Source organism: Rosa rugosa, chromosome 1, assembly GCF_958449725.1.
Source record: "Rosa rugosa chromosome 1, drRosRugo1.1, whole genome shotgun sequence".
Taxonomy (NCBI): Eukaryota; Viridiplantae; Streptophyta; class Magnoliopsida; order Rosales; family Rosaceae; genus Rosa; species Rosa rugosa.
This window is the reverse complement of record NC_084820.1, coordinates 44,464,077-44,486,095: the sequence shown is the minus strand read 5'-3', so window position 1 is coordinate 44,486,095 and position 22,019 is coordinate 44,464,077. Positions and strand designations below refer to the sequence as shown.

The window sequence follows — 22,019 nt, the reverse complement described above, 5'->3', positions numbered from 1 at the left end:
AAATACCCAAAACACCCCCCTGCTGGGGGGTGATTGGCCCGCCCCACCATGTGTCCGTGCGGGTGCCCTACGCAAGATTCTCTCTTAATTGATAAGCTCTGATCATGTTATAAAATTACTGAACTCGGAAACCAAAAATTTACGTACATATGTTGACGTTGTTGAGTTCAAATTGTCATTAACAATATCGAAGTTAAATTAAGATGGCAGAAGGTCAAAGAGTCATGCATAGACCATATTAGCATATGATGCCCTTTGTCATCATTACAATCACTAACTTCACCGGAGAAAAGAGAAAGAGAATCGAACAATAAAGAAATAAGCACTACAATCTTTTGATCATTGCAATCCCTTCAAAAAACCAATAACTAAAGTAAGAAAGCAAACCAAACCATTCTCAAGCTTTTCGATTCCACAGCACAAATTAAGAGGGGTCGTCAATGAGCAAGATGACAACGATATTAATACGGCTAATCAAATCACTAAGTTGTGGTAGTGTTGATATGAAATATGCGACTGCAGCTGTATACTGAGCAAAATGCTTGCAATGTCATCAAGAGCAGGAGCAAAATGGCAGCGAGCAAAGCCAGAACTGGCCAGCAACCAATCACATAAGTTTTAAAAAACTTCCTCATCTTCACCTTCCATCTACCATTGTAATACTTGTTGGCATCTTCTATTGCCTTATCCAAGAAGGGCACTTTGGTCAATCTAATGGACTTGCTCATGCCATTGAACAGCTTTGCCACTTCTTCATCACTCTTCAAACGGTTCAAGATGATACCTTTCTCTCTAAGCAACTTGGCGTCCTCCTCGGTGTCTATGATCCCGTTCATCAACTCGGTGTAGCGAGTAAAAACCAATGGCCCCGATGCAGTTGATGCTTCGTAGGCCACCAAGTTTTTCAGGATCACCTCTGTGTTCCCATCTAAGCTAGTACTCGGGAGGTAAAATGAGCAAGTCTTAGCATCGAAAGAGATGCTCGAAATGCTATTTGCAGGCAAGAACTTGACACCGGATTTTGACAGACCAGAGACAGATGGAATAGTGATCTCCTCTATCAAGGGCGGTTTACTAATGCCACTGCTCGAATTTTCATCTTCGGGTTTGACTGCTTCTTTGTCTTGGGAGGAAAATAAGGACTCGAGAGGTTTTTTCAAAATTGCAAATCCAGGAAGGTTGGAGAGGATAGTCCAAGGCAATTTGAATATCACCTTTACGGGTCCAGATATTAGAATTTTTTTCAGAAGACGTATTGGACCTTTATTCAACTTCGAAAGCAGCTTCCATACCTCCTCCAGAAATTGTTTGACGAAATTCGAGTTATCTGATGATTTTCCCTTGTGTGGTGTGGCCTCCCCACCCTCGGCTTCTGTGATTTCCGACGGCCCAGCTTCTAACTTGGGGGTGATCATGTGGTACAAAAAGTCTAGCAAGTGACAACAACTGGAGACTTGGATCTTCTGCAAGTCCTCATCATTCATCTTGAATGGTGAGAGCTCTTTGCACAATCCCATAAACATGGAAAGAAGCATCTCGTCGGCGCATTCCAACGTGGGAAACTGAAATTCCAACACTTTTCTCAACACAAACAATGGGATTTGATTCTCAAGCATCACCAAGTCCCTAAGGATTGCGTGATGCGCCGACTTCTTTCCTGCATGGTCAACCAAATGCGCCATCCTTGAAGAAACTCTTGTCAAAGTCTTCCCATCTTGGACCGCATAGACTTGGAGGATTTCGAGGAAAAACGAAGCATCAATGGCCATCATCCACCCCAAAGTCTCACCATTAAACTCCAAGTACTTGTGGTAACAAGCACGAATCCTCGGCTCGAACCTCGTCAATTGGTTAACAAGGTGCTGGAATTTGAGGGTTTGGAGCTGCTTTTGGGTTCGTTTAGCCGCGGCCACTTTGTACCTCTCCATCTCATACAGCTCCGAACGCCAATAATGGTAAGGACCGATTGCAACCTCTTGAGGGGTGTACGATTCCGGGTCACTAGCCAAGAGGGATTTGGGGACGTTGAAAATGGAGACAAGGATTTCACCATCTTCCTCGAGCTCCTCCTCTAGGGTTTTTCGTATTTGAATCACCCATTGAAGCTCATTGAAGTTGGAACTGGATTTGGAAGAGAATGTTGGTTGGAGAGAAGACATGTTTAGGCTGTTGTTCTAACCTTGGGATGAAATTTGGCAACGGTTGCTGATGAGCATTGAGGTGTGAGGACGTTGAATTGAGTAGAAGTCCATAAATATTGTGATTAATGACTTTAATCGAGTGCGATGGCCATTAAACTACTGGAAATGCGTTTTCCTCATGGGCTAATTCTTTTTTGTGAAAACTGTCCTTCACGTGGCTCATACCCACTCTGACATTTGTTTACCACCAAATACCAATTAATGTTATTGGTGATGAGAGTGCACGAGGGTTTTGTGCAACAAGGACTAATTCATAGTATGATACTTCCGTTGTTTGCTTTACAAGTTACGTGTAGCTAAGAGAAGCCTGTGGGATGAAAGCTCCATGCTGCAAATTCTTCTCCGTGCATTTGGACACTGTTTGGGTCAACCTCAACCTGAGTCAAGTTCAAAAACGACAGTTAAAGAACTCGCCTAATTACTTTGGGTGGGCATTTACATCATTTTCTAAGGTTGCTTAATTTTCAGGTATGATAACAACAACAAAAACAACTTTTCTAATGTGATCAACGTTTCATAATCCTCAAAACATTAATTGAAAAGATGACAATAAGGTCTTTGTCATTCATGTGTGCTATTACTTGTTTTCTTTATATTTACTTTAATTATCACAAGATAAACTTCATTAATGTAATCTGTTATTAATCCTATCGGTAAAGAAAAATACAAGTTGAAAAAGGAGATATGGAGAAACGTACAAACAAACAAGGGATAAGTGACACTAGTTGGGAGGCCATGTTAAACCAAATACAGCACTTGGATCAATTGTTAGTAATACAGACACAATAACGAACAACATGCATGAATCTTTGCTTATATAGAAAATAACATGATTTAGAACTTTTTTTTTTTGAATCAAGCAATACCATTTTCATTCAACTCAAGCCAGAATAGCACGGATACATACCTTCCCTTGCCAACTATGGACAAGTCTAGGACGTGGCATGCTAACACCACTCATTAGACAATTAGTGCTCACGAATGAGAGCAAGCCTATAATTATATGAAACAACTAGAACCCATTACATAGGCATAGTTCAACAAAAAACTAAAATCTCTCCTTGCCATCCAAGTTGGGCCTAGGAGGTGTGGCTGGGTCCAGCCTCCTGGATCCCAAATTTGAAACCCCATAGAACCAGAACCCAAAACTATGAGCTTCAAATCAGGATTTAATTGTTGCACCCAACTTTGTTTGGGCACCCAAAAGAACTTGGACTCCCTACCACAATTGGGCCTCCAAAGTGATTTGGGCACCTCAATAGGTCTGGACACCCAAATCTTGCGCCATTCAACAGATCTGGGCCCCCAATTCGAGTTGGGCCTCAATAATGCTCGGGGCACCCAACCCAGATTGGGCGCACCCACTCTTGTGACCACCATCTCCGTCACGGCCACCATCGCCGCCGCACATGCAAGATACAGACGATCTCGCCTCCACCCCGGATCTTGAGACAAGTCTCTCCCCATTAGCATAGGTATCCGACACCGAGAATCACCAAGAATTTTGAATTTGAGACGTCCCCGACGTGGTCGTGTCCGTCCAATCTCAGCAAACTCATCATCCCCGATATGCTTGCTTCGGCGATGAATTACCGATTTCACCACCTTCATCAGGTCCCAAAGTTTGACAGATCGGAGACCCGAATCAAGAGATCCACTCGCTCCTAAGAGCAAGCCACCACTGTCGCTTGGAGAAAAGCGCACGGGGCTCGCCTCTGGAGATCCGCCGTCGTCTGGACCGAACTCAATCCGGCAAGGAGCAGAAACCCTGAAAGTTGCAGAACCTTTGTGTTGTTGGGTGGTCGCCGGGAAAAACCAGCGTTGGAGGGCGGAGATTGGATTGTGGGAGGTGGAGTGAGTTTCTCCACTTAGGATGGAGATCGGCAACGGTCGCCATGTTTGGATCACCGAGCACAGGCGGCTAGGTTTTGGGAGCGGCATAAAAAATAAAATCCCTCGATTCTTCTTAGCCACATGATTTAGAACTTGAGATCATACGTACCTAATAAATCCATCAAAATTGCAAATGGTCAATAATATTAGTTATATGTAATTCTCTTGGCTGAATGTTCTATTTCGCGTAAAGAGGGGCAGGGTAACAACCTTCCATAAATAAGTCACTTTTGACTACATCTTCAAGTAACCATAGATTGTCATATCATATAATTAATAATTATCTCGATAGATTTCCATATCTAATCAAATATACAAGTTCAATAAATAATAATTGGGTTCTTGACTCATCAAAAGTCCTAATCCAATATTTTTTAACGAGTTGACGGTCAAAAAATAAAATATTTCCCCATAAGGAAACTAAACCCAAAACTGAAACAAAATTACAATATAATTCCTCAACTACCCCAAACTACTCCAAATTATTCCTCCCTCCCTCCCTCTCCCTCAAAGGTAATAGTAAGACAACAATTAAACAAGAAAATAAAATAACAAAAACAAAGAAATGATGAAAACCAACAACTCAAGAAATTAATGACTAAGTAGGAAACCTAATAAAAAGCTAGCAAACAAGTCAAGGCAAGTGACGATCGCTATCGATGCTCATGTCGTACATGTATTACAAAGTAATACAAGGCCCGTCACTTCGATAGAAATAATCACAATGTCTCAACAAACAAACACACAAGTATGAAATAATCCAAAATAAGAAAAGTAAAATAAAGAAACACTTTTTTTTTAATCTAAACAAACAAAGAAAAATTAACTAAAACTAAGAAAATAATGCAAGTGACCTAACAACTGAAAAACAAAGGATTAAAGCTATTACACTTTAATCCCCGGCAACGGCGCCATTTGATTTGGTGCTTAAATGCAACTTACGCGCAATAAGGGCACGGTCATCAAAGAAATGGGAAATATTTGGACCCGAAATTATCGTACCACGGGGATTGAAAAGCTAACTCCAATCCTTGGTTGTGCCGATTACTAAGTCACTAACAATTATAAAACCTAAAAATAGCACCAAGCTATTTACATGCTTGGCTCGGAACAACCAAGCCTAATAAGGGCACGGTCATCAAAAAAATGCGGAAACTCACAACCAAGTAGTATGGATAATGAAAGTGGTTTGTAAAAGTTGATTTTGATTGCGAAAAATAAAATTGACAATTGAAAATTAAAATTGTAACTAAAAGTAAAGATAATAGAAACTTATCAAGAAATGGAAATTAGGTCACTAGGGTATCCTCCTAGCCAAATTTAATACACAAATATATTCCGACAATGGTCATTCAATTCATAATGGCATCAAGAACAGTACCCAAGGCTTTTCAAGGCTCATGGGTCAATAGATTCCTTAAAGGGTATTCCTACTCCGGATCAAGGGTCGTAGAAACTCAATTGGGACAATCTAGAGCCTTGTTAGAACCTCTAGTTGCACCAAAAGGCGAAGAGTACTATAATCAAGGTTCCCAAGCTAGCCAATACGGCAATCGGAATTGGTATTGTAACTAATCATGTTCTAAGCAAGTGACCTAGCCATAAATTAGAGAAGTTATTAGGTCCCCTAATTTGTTCTAGACATGCTTATCTACATATTCAAGAGTTAATCAAGCTCCTAAGCATGCATCTAAGCCAAATATTATAGAATAGAACATATGCCAAACACGAAATTGAAAACCATTAAATCAAAACATATTTATTACATTAAATCCATGCTAGGGCTCAAACCCTAGTTTCGTAAATAGACTACTCACAACCCATCCACAAATCAACAACAATATACATCAATTAAAGAAGTAAAAGTGAAGAAGAGTGAGAAGTAACAAGAACAAGTCACAATTGCTATAGAGCAAATATGACGAGCCTTGATTTATGGTTTCCCACTATATCTAATCTCAAATCTTGATGCCCCTTGAAATCCCTTGAGAAATTGATGAGCATTTGATAGAATTTTGGAGAGGTGGATTTTGGATCTTGGTGAGGAGGTTAATGGATCTTGGTGAGGAGAGAGATGATAGGGAATGGTGGAGTGGTGTGTTGGAGAAGGAGAGAGAGAGAGAGAGAGAGAGAGAGAGGGGGTGCGGCTACTCTCTGTTTTGGGAAGAAGGGAAGGGATTATAGTGGTGTGTGGTCTCGGCCTGTTGAAGAACAGGATAATTGTAATGCAATGCAATTATATGTGTGGCTGTAGAGGAAGAGAGAGAGGATGTGTGCCACGTGGCTACACATGATAGGAAGAGAGGGAAAATAAAAAGAAAAGAAAAAAAGAGGATGGACGTGCAAATGTGTTTCTGATGCTGACGTCGTGATCCTGATGCTGACGTCAGCAAAGTCAAAATATTTTTCTTTTCTTTTCTTCTTCTTTATTCTTTCTTCTTTCTTCTTTCTTCTTTCTTCTCTCTTCTCTCTTCTCAATGCACTTCCGCAAATACTACCGGAGGTAATTGAATTCCGCTCCCTTGATGGCGTTGACCACGGTTGACCCGCATTGATAATTTCGTCCTTTTGTCGGAAACTCCATTTTGCTCAATTTTTGCGTCATTTTCTTTCGATTTCCGCAACTCCGCTTATTTCCTACAAATAAATAAAAATGGATTACTTACATAATAATTGACTTAAAGATTAGCTCAATTCTAGTATTTAGAGTACAATTACGAGCATAGAATTGCGTGTAATCAGTTGCACCTCAGGAACCTCAACTGTAAGACCTGTCTCGCCAACAGCTTGGCTGGTTACCTCCACCTCTCCGCTATCCACAGTGATGACTTCCCGCGAGACGGGATCGCTAATCTCATCACCAAAAACTGTTTCCAGCTGTTCCAGAACCGCATCCTGCACCAGGCGAGCACGAGCACTAGTATCGCTCTGACGCCGCTCCACCTCCTGCAGCTCCTCGACGGAGATCTCCACCTCCACCGTGGGCTCCGAGGCCCGAGCCACGCCACCAAGATCCTCCCCTCTTGTCGAGACCCGGGGGGACTGCCTCATCACTTCCTGAGTCTCGGGGGACTGACGCTCGCCAACGCGCACTCGGGGAAGCTCACCCACCTCACCAGCCTGCACGAGCGGCTCATGGACATCTCGAGTTGGCTCCCGAGCACCGCGAACCTCATGCCCCTCGGCACCAGCTTCTTCCTCGGCCCGCTGATTGAGATACTCCAGCACGACATCGGGAAACCGCAGATACATCTCATCGGGCATCGACATACCTACCCGATGATTAGTCACACATACAGTATCCGGCAGGTCAACGTCCACTCGCCTCGCCATCTGCAATTCTCGCAACAACCCCTGAATAATAGTATCAGGATCGACATCGTCGTACGGGGCGTCACTTTTGCTAGGGGCCTCGTTCGGCATATCCGCTGCAAAATAAGCATACAGTGTCAACAAGGATACCACACAACATACAACAATACACCAAACAAAAAGAGAAGCCCTCACCTGGAAACCTCCCCAACTCAAATCTCTCGTATATCGGGAGCCTACACAGATGATAGAACCCTCTCGTCCCCTTGGGAAACGCACCCATCACCCTCGCCACACGCTTCCGCTCCAGCGTGGTCAAATCCACCTCCTGCCTCACTACGATGCACAAAAACGCTATTAGTATACACCAAAGGCAAGGAAACCCACCAAAAAAGGCAATCGCGATACTCACAGATAGGTTGAAATCGGCTCGGAGCACGGTGCACCATATTCGGATTCTGCCACCGGCCGCCTACTAAGCATGCCCCCCCCCCCCCCCCCCCCCCGCCAGCGCATCGCCGGCTTTAGTTGAGTACTGCCTCTTGAACATGGAATTGAACTCGCCGATACTAGGACACAACAACTTGCTAAGCTTCCATAGCAACAATACTCCCATTATTTGCCTCAACGCATTGGGCGATAGCTGCCCTACCGATATATTCAGGTAAGACAGCAGATACTGTAACTCCTTGGGTAATGGGAACGTCAACTCACACCTGAGTTGATACTAGTAAAAGCATGCCCACCCCAACTCGGGGTGACTAAAAGTTTCACTATCCTTCAACGGGCGCAACATGATGTTGTCTGGAATTGCCCAAGTGGTCCTCATCTCAGCGATCTGCTCCTCCGTCATACTCGGACCAGGCTGATCAATAGGTGTATCACCTATGAGCAATCGCCTCCGGGGCAAACACGGGATCTCCAATACCTCGACATCATCTCAGTCAAATACATCGGGCACGATGGGTTGCTCAACCCTATCCGGAATACCGTGAGACGAACCCTCGCCACTTCCTCGGGAACTCCCCATGTTACTCCCGCGAGGAGCTCCCCCACCACCTCCTCAAGAAGCGCCCTCGCCAACTCCCTGGGAACCACCTCCACTGCGACTGCGAGAAGCACCCTCTCTCTCGCCACGAGAAGCACCGACACCACCACGGGAGGTTCCTTCCCCTCCACGAGAGGAACCTTCTCGCCTACCGCGACTGTGGTTCTCACGCGCCATACTCCGTGCGATACAGATAACTGGTCAGTCGTTTTCCTTTTAAATCGCCTCCCTCAAGACTCCCCAGCAAAATTTCAAGTCTTCAAACCTTATCCGGAGCAACCAAGTGAGGCTCCGCCCAACCTGAAACTCAACCCCCCCCAACCCAGAAACCGCTGGCAAATCGCTTTCCCGGAGTACGACCCCTTACAAAACCCACGCACACCAATACCCTCAGATAAACCCAGAAAAGTCAAGAGACGGCGTACATGTTTGCTCCTCCGATCGAAACACAGAGACAACGACGACCACGTCACGACCAGTTAAGAGCTCTCCACACAACTATGGCCCCAATGTCACCCAGTTCTTATCTCAAGCTCCAACACAAACGCAGGAATAGTAACCATCCCCACATCTCTCCTCTGTCCTTATATAAGGACCTCGAGAACACCGGGACCGTTGGACGTGCAAGGACGACGACCCCAGATCTCACCACGTGTCCGACATCCCTGAGCGTTACAGAAGTCATGCGGCGTCGCCTCGGCTCCTCACCATTCCGCCATTATTACACGTTACGGATCCCAGTACACCGGTCTTCCCGCACACGAAAACAAATAATCTCACCACACGTGTCACCGGGGCATAGCCTATGCGCTAAAAGACGCATGCAACCCCACCACCGATTCGCGATAGCGACACAACGTCGAATGCCAACACGACTAACTCACCTCAGCCAAGACTCCTCTTAGGTAGGGACTTAGGGGACTGGGGGTAATGGCTCTACGGAAGCCACGTGGCATAAACTCGCCTTGAGCTTCCGATACTTTTACCAAAGACAAACTCCCCACCCAAGAGAACTCTTGACCGGGGACTTGGGGGACTTGTTGGTATGCACATACCTCCTAGGCACAAGTATCGGAAGCACAAGACTAGTATCGCCAATACACAAGCAAGGTGAGCTCCCAGCCGAGGGTCCTGATACCCCTCGGGGTGATATCGGGAACCCCGAGCGTCCCACACCGAAAGAAACGGAACCAAGCTCCCACAAATCTGCTACATTAAGGTCATCTCCAACAACCCAAAGAGGTAACTGTTTACTATCACTTTCCATTATCACTATCTTACTCAATATTGACTTAGGCATCGGAGCGTTGAAGGCCGGCACACCAGGTCTTCCCTCTGACCTTCGTCTGTTTTGCAGGTAAGAGAGACTGATAGCGATAGTTACAAACCGATACAACCTGTGTTCAGCTGGACCAGACCCCTCTCGAGACCACTGAAACATATATGTCTCAAAATTGATAACTTTAGTGTTTATTGAATATTTTGACAAACTAGTAATATTTGATAATTAAATTTTTTTTAAGTAATAATTTTTTTTAAAGTAATTAAAGGTCAAAAATCATAAATGTACTGAAATGACAAAAATGCCTTTAAATTTTAATGGTATTAGTAATCAAGTATCAAAATAATAACATAAGAATCATGGAGATGTTCCACTACCCATAAACCATGGAGATGTTCTTATCCCCCGTCTGACACAAGTACGTTCTTTCTATCAATTAATATTCTAGACTCTAGCGCCAAGGAAGAAGCAAATTAGTCTTAACTTGTCAATCGACCCCGAGAATGTACACAAAACTACAACAACTAACTTTAATTGCAAACATAGAGCAACACTTTCAATTACCTGATTGAAAAGCCCTCATCCAACAATAACAAAATGATTAGCTCATATTTTGTAAGATTGTATAACCTGATGGCAGTTGACACAAAAGATTGAAGATTGAAGAACTTAAAATTTGTTTAAAGTGTCCAACATTCATCCAAAACATTACATAAGAGCATCTATAAAGAATAAAGATTATCTAGCTACTCATCATGAATTTTTAACCCATACAACAACCATATCAATGCAGCTCCATAGTAACCAGAGGTCGTCAAAGTCTTGATGTCATCCTCCAAGAAATCATCGAAGTCATTGTCATTGGAATTAATGATTGTGGTTCTTGTAGTTCAACTCCGAGTAACCAAAATTTTCAATGTTATTTTCGAGGTCATTGTTGCTTTTGACTTCACCTTTATGACGCCCTTTGAGATGCTCAAGGAACTCAAATGAGGATGATGTTTTGTTGCGAGTTTCTTCTAGAATTGCATATGAGAGGAGAGAAAAATGGGTGAGAAGGAGAAAGAGTGTGAAGAGAGAAATAAGACTAGATTTTGAAGCCATTGTGGTTTAGGAAGGAATGTATTGCAAAAGCCTCCATATAGGATTGCTATTTATAAAATAGGACTAAATACTCGTTACTCCTCATACTTTTCCCTGAAAAACAGTTTGGTCCCTCGCCTTTTAAATTAAACTGAATAGTCCTTATTCTCTCAAATTCTCATATAACAAGTCCAAAATGATCCGAAATGACTATTATGCCCCTCATTTTCTATTTTTATTATTATTTTTATTTTTTTCTCTATTTTTTTTAATTTTTCTCCCCTTTTTTTATACTCTCTCTCTCTCCCTCCCTCTCTCCCTCTCTCCTAGCCGCACGGTCTCTCTCTCTCCCTCGACCTCTCTTCTTCTTCTCTTCCTCTGCCATCACCGGAGACCACCACTTCCGGCCACCATCTCACAGCTCCACCATCACCAGTCGAATCCAGACCGAAACCCGAGGCGAGAGCTCCGGTAATGGCGCCGGTGGTGTCGTCCGGCTGTGGTGGGTGACGGGGCTGCTGGGTTTTGATCCTTCTTGTTTACTGAGTTGAGCCAAGGTGGTGGTGAAGTAAGGAGATCGCCAGAAATTGAAGGAAGGTGAGGAGCAGTGGCGATGGAGCTTGCGGTGTGCGTGTGGGGATCGGGATCGAGGTATCGCCGTGATTGGCTCGGGTTTCGGTCTGGATTCGACTGGTGATGGTGGCGCTGTGAGATGGTGGCAGGAAGTGGTGGTCTCCGGTGATGGCAGAGGAAGAGAAGAAGAAGAGAGGTCGAGGGAGAGAGAGAGAGAGAGTATAAAAAAAGGGGAGAAAATTAAAAAAATAGAGAAAAAATAAAAATAATAATAAAAATAGAAAATGAGGGGCATAATAGTCATTTCGGTTCATTTTGGACTTGTTATATGAGAATTAGAGAGAATAAGGACTATTCAGTTTAATTTAAAGGGGACATGTGAAGGAATTGTGTCCTAAAACAATCATTTTGATGTAATTATTATTGTAATTATTATTAATCAAAAGGGCAAGTTTATTGTTCATTGCTTATATTTAATATTTGATTGAACAAGGTCCAAGGAATATGAGTTAAAGAGAAAGTAATCTAAAGAGTTAGATGTGTGAGACCTTTACTCTTTCACACTCTTATCCTAAAAGGTTCCTAGTCATATGATTATCACTTGGACATTGATAATCCGGAAAGACTAGCACATACTATGTATGCTCAATATGGAGGATGATATGTCTCTTGTCATTTGTGTAGAGACACTAATACAAGTATGTGGGTGCTCTTAACTTAAAGAGTACACTGAACGCGATCATTAGAGTTCTTGTATGGAGTCTTACTTACATGTCAAACTTGAACTCTAAATTGCAATAATACAAATTAGTCATTTGACCTGAGACACCATAGTTGTCTTATGAGTGAATGGATTATCTCTTGATGATGCAATAACATTGTGTCCCTTAATGGATATAATAGATGCATTCATTGGTATAATCAATTCGGTCATGGAGACATGTGAGTGTACAATAAGGAATCTCTATCCTTAAGTAAATAAGGTGTATGTTCAAAGATGTGATTCAATGAGTCTTTGGCCAAAGCATTGAATGGGATTAAAAAGGAGTTTTTAATCACATTCTAAGAATCACATAAGAATGAAAATCACATTAGGGGATTGACATATCAATTCCATACCCCGATGATGTGATTTAGAACATAGTGTTAGAGAAGGACCGTATTGTATTGTAATTCCAATTGAATAGGTTTTTTGTCATTCTACATTAACTAGGGTAGTCATGATATGTTGCAAGACGTCACTCATGACTTGTGAAGTCCCCGAGGATTAATAAACATTTATAATCCTAATAACAAGGGAGAATCAAAAATGGAGTTTTTGATTCGTAAACAAAATAGAATGGTTTCTATAAACTTCACTGCCTTGTTAATTAGAACCTAAGAGATCGCACACCATATAAGTGGATCCTTGAGATTGTATATGAAGAAGATTAAACAAGAGTTGGTTATGACCAAATAATTAATTAGATTTATTATTTGGACATAATTAGGTTTTTCGGGTAAAACCGAACCTATTGGGCCTAAACGATTGTCGGGCTTTTCGTGTGGACTTGGGCTTCACTAAATGAGATTTAAATGAAAGCCCAAGACACATTTTTAGTGCCCAATAACAAGTATGGACCAGCCAAAATATTGGCTTTATGAAAGTCAATATTTTCTTTTAGTAATTGGAGTTATTTCCTATTATATAAAAGTGAAAGCATGGACAAAGAGAATAAGTGTGTCTCCACACTATTATTTTAGATTTGAGATTAGAGAGAGAGAAAGAGAGTTCTCTCTTGGTCCATTTTTCAGAAATTAAAGGAAAGAACAACACTTGCATAATTTCTTCTTTTCTTTCATCTTTCTTCATCTCTTGATTCACTTGGTGAAGATCCTTAGAGGCCATATATTTTTGTGGCTCTACTTGTTACATCAAGGAGAATATTACAAGCACAAGGAGTACAAGAAGGAGCTCTTAATTCAAGGTGCTTCAAGGTGGAGGAAACACACACAAGGAGAGATCAATGAGAGGAACTTTGGTGGTTCACTTGGATCGGATTAAAATCACGCTCCAATGGTGAGTAGAACATAAACTCCCTCTTTGTTCTTCCTTACTATGCATGCTATGTTTATATACATATCACAATAAGCCAAGATCATGGGTTAAAGGAATGGATTTTATGTTTAGTTAGTAGTTTAATTGTTAAACTAATTCCGCACTAATTAAAAAGTGTTGAAATCCATCCATTCCTTCAATTGGTATCAGAGCCATTGGCTTAATTTTGATATGTTATAAACATGGCTAAGTATGTTGGTTGATGTGATTTTCTTAAGCTTAGAGTAATATGTAATTTAGATCATAAAATTTGCTTTATCATAAAAGTTATGAAGCATGTGATGTAAGGTAGATTTTATGATAGCTAGAAAAAGTTTTCTGGAAATTACATGTAAGAAGTGGTTTAAGTTTTATGAAACTTTGATGCATATGAGATATGCATTAAGGGATTCTATATGTTTCTTAATTAAGGTGTTAATCTTAGAAACATGTTAGATTATATATGCTTTAGGGTATGCATGATTTTTGGCTTCAAAGATGAAGTAAACAAGTGTTCAATGGAAGAACACAAAGCTGAAATTTTATTTCCAGCTTTGGAACATGTCTAATCTAGTTATGAACTAGCTAATTTTTCATGGTGTTTGTTTTTCACTTTTGATCCATAAATTCATGAATTCAAATTTACCTAATAGTTAATGATGACATAAAATCATTTCCATGTTTCCCTCACCAAAAGGTTGGTAGAGTTAGTCATCTTTACTATTAGTTTCTCTAAATTACTCACCAAAAGTTGGAATGAGATAAAAGACATGTCTCCCTAAATTATGAGATAAAAGACATGTCTCCCTAAATCACTCACCAAAGGTTGGTGAATCATGATGTAAAACATCATCCCCTAAATCACTCACCAAAAGTTGGTGATGCATGATGTAAAACATCATTCCCTAAATCACTCATCAAAAGTGATGTGAGACATCATCCCCTAAATTACTCACCAAAAGTTAGTGTTGCATGATGTAAGACATCATCCCCTAAATCACTCAATTAATTTACTTGCATTAAATTAAAGTAATTTAGTGGTTAATTTATTTTGAATAAGTTAATTATGCTTGTTTAATTAACCTTATTAATCTTGGTTAATTAAAGGATGATTATGGACTATGGCCTAATATAATTGAGCATGAGATTGACCGACTATTCATTTTGAATGAATGTGGTTATGTAATTAAAGTAGTTAATTCATTTGGGCTATGTAATTAAAGTAGTTAATTCATTTAGGCTATGTAATTAAAGTAGTTAATTCATTTGGTTGTGTAACTAAGTAGCTTATTTAATTTATTCAAGTTTGATTAAATTAAATGGGAGCTTGTATGCCCCTCATCCACTCTTGTAATCGAAGATGGAGGCACATGAGGATGATCCAAAGAAGAAGTTTGAAGTCATCAAGCCTTGAAAGGAGTTCAAGTGCAAAGTGTAATAGCTTAGCTTAGTTATTTAATTCTCGTAATCGTTACGCGTAATTAAAATCAACCACCCAAACATAACCTTGATCCAACATATTGGCTCATGTTGGATCAAACAACAAGTCCATAATCATCCTATGTGACCTATTATAATTGCATGTTCGTTGCACTTGATCAAGTAATTTTATACTTCCCATGATTCCATTTGAAAATGTTTTTGATGAAATCAAATTGTTTTTCCGAAAAACAATTAAGTGGGAGTATTTTATTATAGATCAAGTATAATGAAAATGTGATTGCATTAGGATCAAAGCAAATGCAATGTGATTGTTATTAATGAGATTATTAAAGATGAGACCTTAAAATTCCCTCAAAGTGATATTAAGTTGAAAAACGAAGAAGTCATTATGAATGCTTCTTTGTGGCCTTCCAACATTGTAATCTCCTAGTAGATGTTCTTGCATGTGAATATCATTCCGAACGGAGGTATTTCTTGCTAGGAGCATTAAAGAGAGGTTATTCAACATTTGATGTTGTAAGGTAGGGACAAATCTTGGTCAATATTCTATTATGATGAGATTTAATTTTTGATCCCTATACTTACATGAGATGAAGGGTATAGCTTAACTAGAGTAATTTATCAATATCCTATTATGGTGAGACTTAATTACTTTAGAGGCCAAAGTTATGGATATTCACATTTGATGTGATTGGATAAGAGTATCCTCTCATGGAAATTAAGTTGACTTATAGTTCTATTATGATGCGGTTGGCTTAATGAAAATGAGTCTTCCATACTCACTAAGAGTTTTAATTTATACTCTCGAATTCCTTTGAGGGATTTGGAATTTGTTAAAATAGTGAGAGGGTGCCATTTGATTCTTAAGACCCGAGTCACTTGGTTTTAAAATCAATCTCACTTCTTTTATTTTATGTTATGTAGACTGCAATATGTCAGGACATCCTATCACCAAAATTCTCAATGAAAATCGTCTTGAGGGCCCAAACTTCAATGACTGGCTCCGCAATTTGAAAATTGTATTGACATTCGATAAGATCGCTTATGTCTTACAAAATGCACCTCCTCACACTCCATTGGCTCAAGATGCAACCGATGAGTAACGTGTTGCTTATCAAAAGCATAAGGATGATGACACGCAAGCTAAATGTGTTATGCTTGCATCCATGAACTCACAACTTCAGAAGCAACATGAGAATATGGATAGCGCCAGTTCTATATTACTTCATCTCACTGAATTGTTTGGTGAGAGAAATAGAAATGTGCGCTTCACAGTAGTCAATGAGCTTGTTAAGACAAAGCATGTGAGGGGTACACCTGTTCATCAACATGGTCTAAAAATGATAGGCCTTATTGAGCAAATTCAAGACCTTGGATTTGCACTTGATGCGGAGCTAGCTCAAGATCTTCTTCTTTCCTCCCTAGATGATTCATTTTCTCAGTTCATAATGAACTATAATATGCAACAAATGGATCATACTCTTTCTGATCTTCTCAATATGCTGGTAACAGCTGAGAAGCAAATTAAGAAAGAGAGTGGGAGTGCGGCTATTATCGCTTCTTCTTCATCCAGTAAGTCCAAATGTAAAGGCAAAGGGAAGAAGAAACAAGTGATAAAGCCTAAGGGAGTAGTCCAAAAGAAGAAGAAGAAGGAACAAAAGGAACCAAAAGGTATTTGTTTCTTTTGCAACAAAGATGGGCACTGGAAGAGGAATTGCAGAGCTTATCTTGCATCCTTGAAGAACAAGTCTTCAACAGAAGGTATGATCAATGTGATTGAATCAATATTTACAGTTAATAATACTTCCACTTGGATAATTGATTCAGGTGCATCCCACCATGTTTGCACTTCGTTGCAGGACCTAGTGGGAGCAAGGAAGCTTAAAGCTGGAGAAATTTCCCTACGTGTAGGAAATGGCACAAGAGTTGATGCCAAAGCCGTGGGGACTTATATTTTGAAGTTACCATCAGGAGATACATTGGAGTTAAATAATTGTCTTTATCTTCCTATATGTATAAAGAACCTTATCTCCATCTCCATGCTTTTGAAGGATGGTTATAGAGTAGTTTTTGATAAACTAAGTGGTTTTGTATCTATTAATGAACGCATGATATGTCATGCTAATATTATTGATGGTCTCTTTCATCTAGCTTTAGATGGTAGTATTAACTGTATGAAGGAAAATGCTTTGGGATCTAAGAGAACTCGAGAAACGGTTAACCCCATTAAGATGTGGCACCTTAAACTTGGTCATATTAGCCAAGATAGAATTCACAAATTATCCAAAAATGGATACTTAGAGTCATTAGGATCTGATCCTATGCCTACTTGTGAGTCTTGTCTAAAAGGAAAAATGACCAAGTCACATTATGGTGGACAAAGAACAAGAGTTAAAGAACTCCTAGGCCTAATACATACCGATGTATGTGGTCCCATGTCTACTATTAGTAGAGGTGGATTCTCATACTTCATAACCTTTACCGATCATTATTCTCGGTTTGGTTATTTATACCTTATGAAGAACAAATCTGAAGCCTTTGAAAAGTTCAAAGAATTTAAGAATGAAGTTGAGAAACAAACCGACAGAAGTATTAAGGCTCTAAGATCTGATCGAGGAGGCGAATACTTAAGCAATGAGTTTATTGATTATCTCAAACAAGAAGGCATTGTTTCTTCATTAGCTCCTCCTGGAACACCACAACTCAATGGTGTCTCTGAAAGGAGAAATCGAACTTTGTTAGACATGGTTCGTTCCATGATGAGCTATACTGATTTACCTATATCCTTTTGGGGATATGCACTTCAAACAGCAATTCATTTGTTAAATAGAGTGCCTTCCAAGTCCGTCCCTCTTACACCATATGAGATGTGGCATGGGAAGAAACCAAGTCTCAATCATATTAAGATTTGGGGTTGTCCAGCTTATGTCAAAAGACTAGAAGCAAGCAAGCTTGATGCTAGATCAAGCAAGTGTTTATTTGTGGGATATCCTAAAGATAGTTTAGGATATTATTTCTATCAACCTGAAGAACAAAAGGTGTTTGTTAGCAGGAATGCCACTTTCCTTGAAAGGGACTATGTCCTTGATGGAAATGTTGAGCAAATGGTAGAACTCAAGGAAGTGTCCAACAAGCCACAAACTAACACTTCATTTCCCGTTGAACAACTTCCTGAACCAACTATAACACAAACTCCAAGAATATCTAGTAGGATCCGGATACCTCCCAAGAGGTATGGTTTGTGTCATGAAAGCCTTGGGGAGTTAAATCTCCTTGGTGACAATGAAAACCTGCATGATCCTTCTAGTTATAATGAAGCAATGTCAAACGTTGACTCAAAGAAATGGCAAGAAGCCATGGAATCCGAGATTGACTCTATGTATACCAATCAAGTCTGGACTCTCGTTGACCCTCCACCTGGTATTAGACCAATTGGAAACAAATGGGTCTTCAAGAAAAAGATAGGCTCAGATGGTAAAATAGAAACCTACAAAGCTAGGTTGGTGGCAAAGGGCTATAAGCAAAGAGAGGGCATTGACTATGAAGATACGTTCTCTCCTGTTGCCATGGTTAAATCCATTCGGATATTATTTGCTATAGCTGCTCACTATGATTATGAGATATGGCAAATGGACGTAAAGACTGCCTTTCTGAATGGCAACCTTGAGGAAGAGCTTTATATGGATCAACCTGAAGGCTTTACGTCTAAAGATGACATTCATAAAGTGTGTAAGCTTCATAGGTCCATCTATGGACTCAAGCAAGCTTCAAGGAGTTGGAACATCCGTTTTGATGATGCAGTCAAATCTTTTGGTTTCACACAAAACATGGATGAACCTTGTGTTTACAAGAAGGTCAGTGGGAGTGCTGTTGTGTTCCTTGTACTTTATGTAGATGACATCCTACTCTTTGGGAATGATGTAGGAATGTTATCTTCAATTAAAGTTTGGTTGTCCAAGACCTTCCTTATGAAGGATCTTGGAGAAGCTGCCTATGTACTAGGAATAAAGATCTATAGAGACAGATCAAAAAGATTAATTGGATTATCTCAATCCTTGTACATAGACAAAGTGCTGAATAGATTTCACATGGAACAATCTAGGAAGGGTTTTCTGCCTGTTAGACATGGCATTCACCTTTCTAAGAAAATGTGCCCACAAACGATTGAGGAAGTGCAAAAGATGAGCAAGATCCCATATGCATCTGCAATAGGGAGCCTCATGTATGCGATGCTATGCACAAGACCTGATATCAGTTATGGCGTAAGCATAACTAGTCGATATCAGTCTAATCCAGGTTTAGAACACTGGAATGCTGTTAAGAATATCCTTAAGTACTTGAGAAGGACTAAAGATTTATTCCTCGTTTATGGAGGTGGTGATTTGCAATCAGAGTTGCAAGTAGAAGCATACACAGACTCAGATTTTCAATCTGATGTGAATGACAGAAAATCCACATCAGGGTTTGTCTTCACCTTGAATGGAGGTGCAGTAAATTGGAGAAGCTGCAAACAAAGCGTTACTGCAGATTCCACTACTGAGGCAGAATACATTGCAGCTGCAGAGGCTGCAAAGGAAGCAGTTTGGATGAAAAAGTTCATCAATGAACTTGATGTGGTTCCTACCATTGAGTCACCGATTCCACTTTACTGTGACAACAATGGGGCAATTGCTCAAGCCAAGGAACCAAGGTCTCATCAAAAATCCAAACACATCGAAAGACGTTTCCATATCATAAGGGAGATTGTTAATCGTGGAGACGTTAACATTCTCAAAGTAGCATCTGTTGATAACATATCGGATCCATTCACTAAGCCTTTATCACAAGCAAAGCTAGAACAACATCTTGAGAAGATGGGTGTACGTTTCATGGCTGATTGGGTTTAGTACAAGTGGGAGATTGAAGGAATTGTGTCCTAAAACAATCATTTTGATGTAATTATTATTGTAATTATTATTAATCAAAAGGGCAAGTTTATTGTTCATTGCTTATATTTAATATTTGATTGAACAAGGTCCAAGGAATATGAGTTAAAGAGAAAGTAATCTAAAGAGTTAGATGTGTGAGACCTTTACTCTTTCACACTCTTATCCTAAAAGGTTCCTAGTCATATGATTATCACTTGGACATTGATAATCCGGAAAGACTAGCACATACTATGTATGCTCAATATGGAGGATGATATGTCTCTTGTCATTTGTGTAGAGACACTAATACAAGTATGTGGGTGCTCTTAACTTAAAGAGTACACTGAACGCGATCATTAGAGTTCTTGTATGGAGTCTTACTTACATGTCAAACTTGAACTCTAAATTGCAATAATACAAATTAGTCATTTGACCTGAGACACCATAGTTGTCTTATGAGTGAATGGATTATCTCTTGATGATGCAATAACATTGTGTCCCTTAATGGATATAATAGATGCATTCATTGGTATAATCAATTCGGTCATGGAGACATGTGAGTGTACAATAAGGAATCTCTATCCTTAAGTAAATAAGGTGTATGTTCAAAGATGTGATTCAATGAGTCTTTGGCCAAAGCATTGAATGGGATTAAAAAGGAGTTTTTAATCACATTCTAAGAATCACATAAGAATGAAAATCACATTAGGGGATTGACATATCAATTCCATACCCCGATGATGTGATTTAGAACATAGTGTTAGAGAAGGACCGTATTGTATTGTAATTCCAATTGAATAGGTTTTTTGTCATTCTACATTAACTAGGGTAGTCATGATATGTTGCAAGACGTCACTCATGACTTGTGAAGTCCCCGAGGATTAATAAACATTTATAATCCTAATAACAAGGGAGAATCAAAAATGGAGTTTTTGATTCGTAAACAAAATAGAATGGTTTCTATAAACTTCACTGCCTTGTTAATTAGAACCTAAGAGATCGCACACCATATAAGTGGATCCTTGAGATTGTATATGAAGAAGATTAAACAAGAGTTGGTTATGACCAAATAATTAATTAGATTTATTATTTGGACATAATTAGGTTTTTCGGGTAAAACCGAACCTATTGGGCCTAAACGATTGTCGGGCTTTTCGTGTGGACTTGGGCTTCACTAAATGAGATTTAAATGAAAGCCCAAGACACATTTTTAGTGCCCAATAACAAGTATGGACCAGCCAAAATATTGGCTTTATGAAAGTCAATATTTTCTTTTAGTAATTGGAGTTATTTCCTATTATATAAAAGTGAAAGCATGGACAAAGAGAATAAGTGTGTCTCCACACTATTATTTTAGATTTGAGATTAGAGAGAGAGAAAGAGAGTTCTCTCTTGGTCCATTTTTCAGAAATTAAAGGAAAGAACAACACTTGCATAATTTCTTCTTTTCTTTCATCTTTCTTCATCTCTTGATTCACTTGGTGAAGATCCTTAGAGGCCATATATTTTTGTGGCTCTACTTGTTACATCAAGGAGAATATTACAAGCACAAGGAGTACAAGAAGGAGCTCTTAATTCAAGGTGCTTCAAGGTGGAGGAAACACACACAAGGAGAGATCAATGAGAGGAACTTTGGTGGTTCACTTGGATCGGATTAAAATCACGCTCCAATGGTGAGTAGAACATAAACTCCCTCTTTGTTCTTCCTTACTATGCATGCTATGTTTATATACATATCACAATAAGCCAAGATCATGGGTTAAAGGAATGGATTTTATGTTTAGTTAGTAGTTTAATTGTTAAACTAATTCCGCACTAATTAAAAAGTGTTGAAATCCATCCATTCCTTCAATTGGTATCAGAGCCATTGGCTTAATTTTGATATGTTATAAACATGGCTAAGTATGTTGGTTGATGTGATTTTCTTAAGCTTAGAGTAATATGTAATTTAGATCATAAAATTTGCTTTATCATAAAAGTTATGAAGCATGTGATGTAAGGTAGATTTTATGATAGCTAGAAAAAGTTTTCTGGAAATTACATGTAAGAAGTGGTTTAAGTTTTATGAAACTTTGATGCATATGAGATATGCATTAAGGGATTCTATATGTTTCTTAATTAAGGTGTTAATCTTAGAAACATGTTAGATTATATATGCTTTAGGGTATGCATGATTTTTGGCTTCAAAGATGAAGTAAAC

The 22,019-nt window shown here is 39.7% G+C and overlaps 1 protein-coding gene across 1 annotated transcript; it reads right to left on the bottom strand.

The window, feature by feature from the left end:
• Nucleotides 1–288: 288 nt before the first annotated feature.
• On the bottom strand, nucleotides 289–2,282 carry LOC133738424 (putative UPF0481 protein At3g02645). The gene has a single exon (XM_062165964.1). The coding sequence runs from the start codon at nucleotides 2,157–2,159 to the stop codon at nucleotides 483–485; it is 1,677 nt and encodes a 558-aa protein (XP_062021948.1). The 5' UTR covers nucleotides 2,160–2,282; the 3' UTR covers nucleotides 289–482.
• Nucleotides 2,283–22,019: the final 19,737 nt, after the last annotated feature.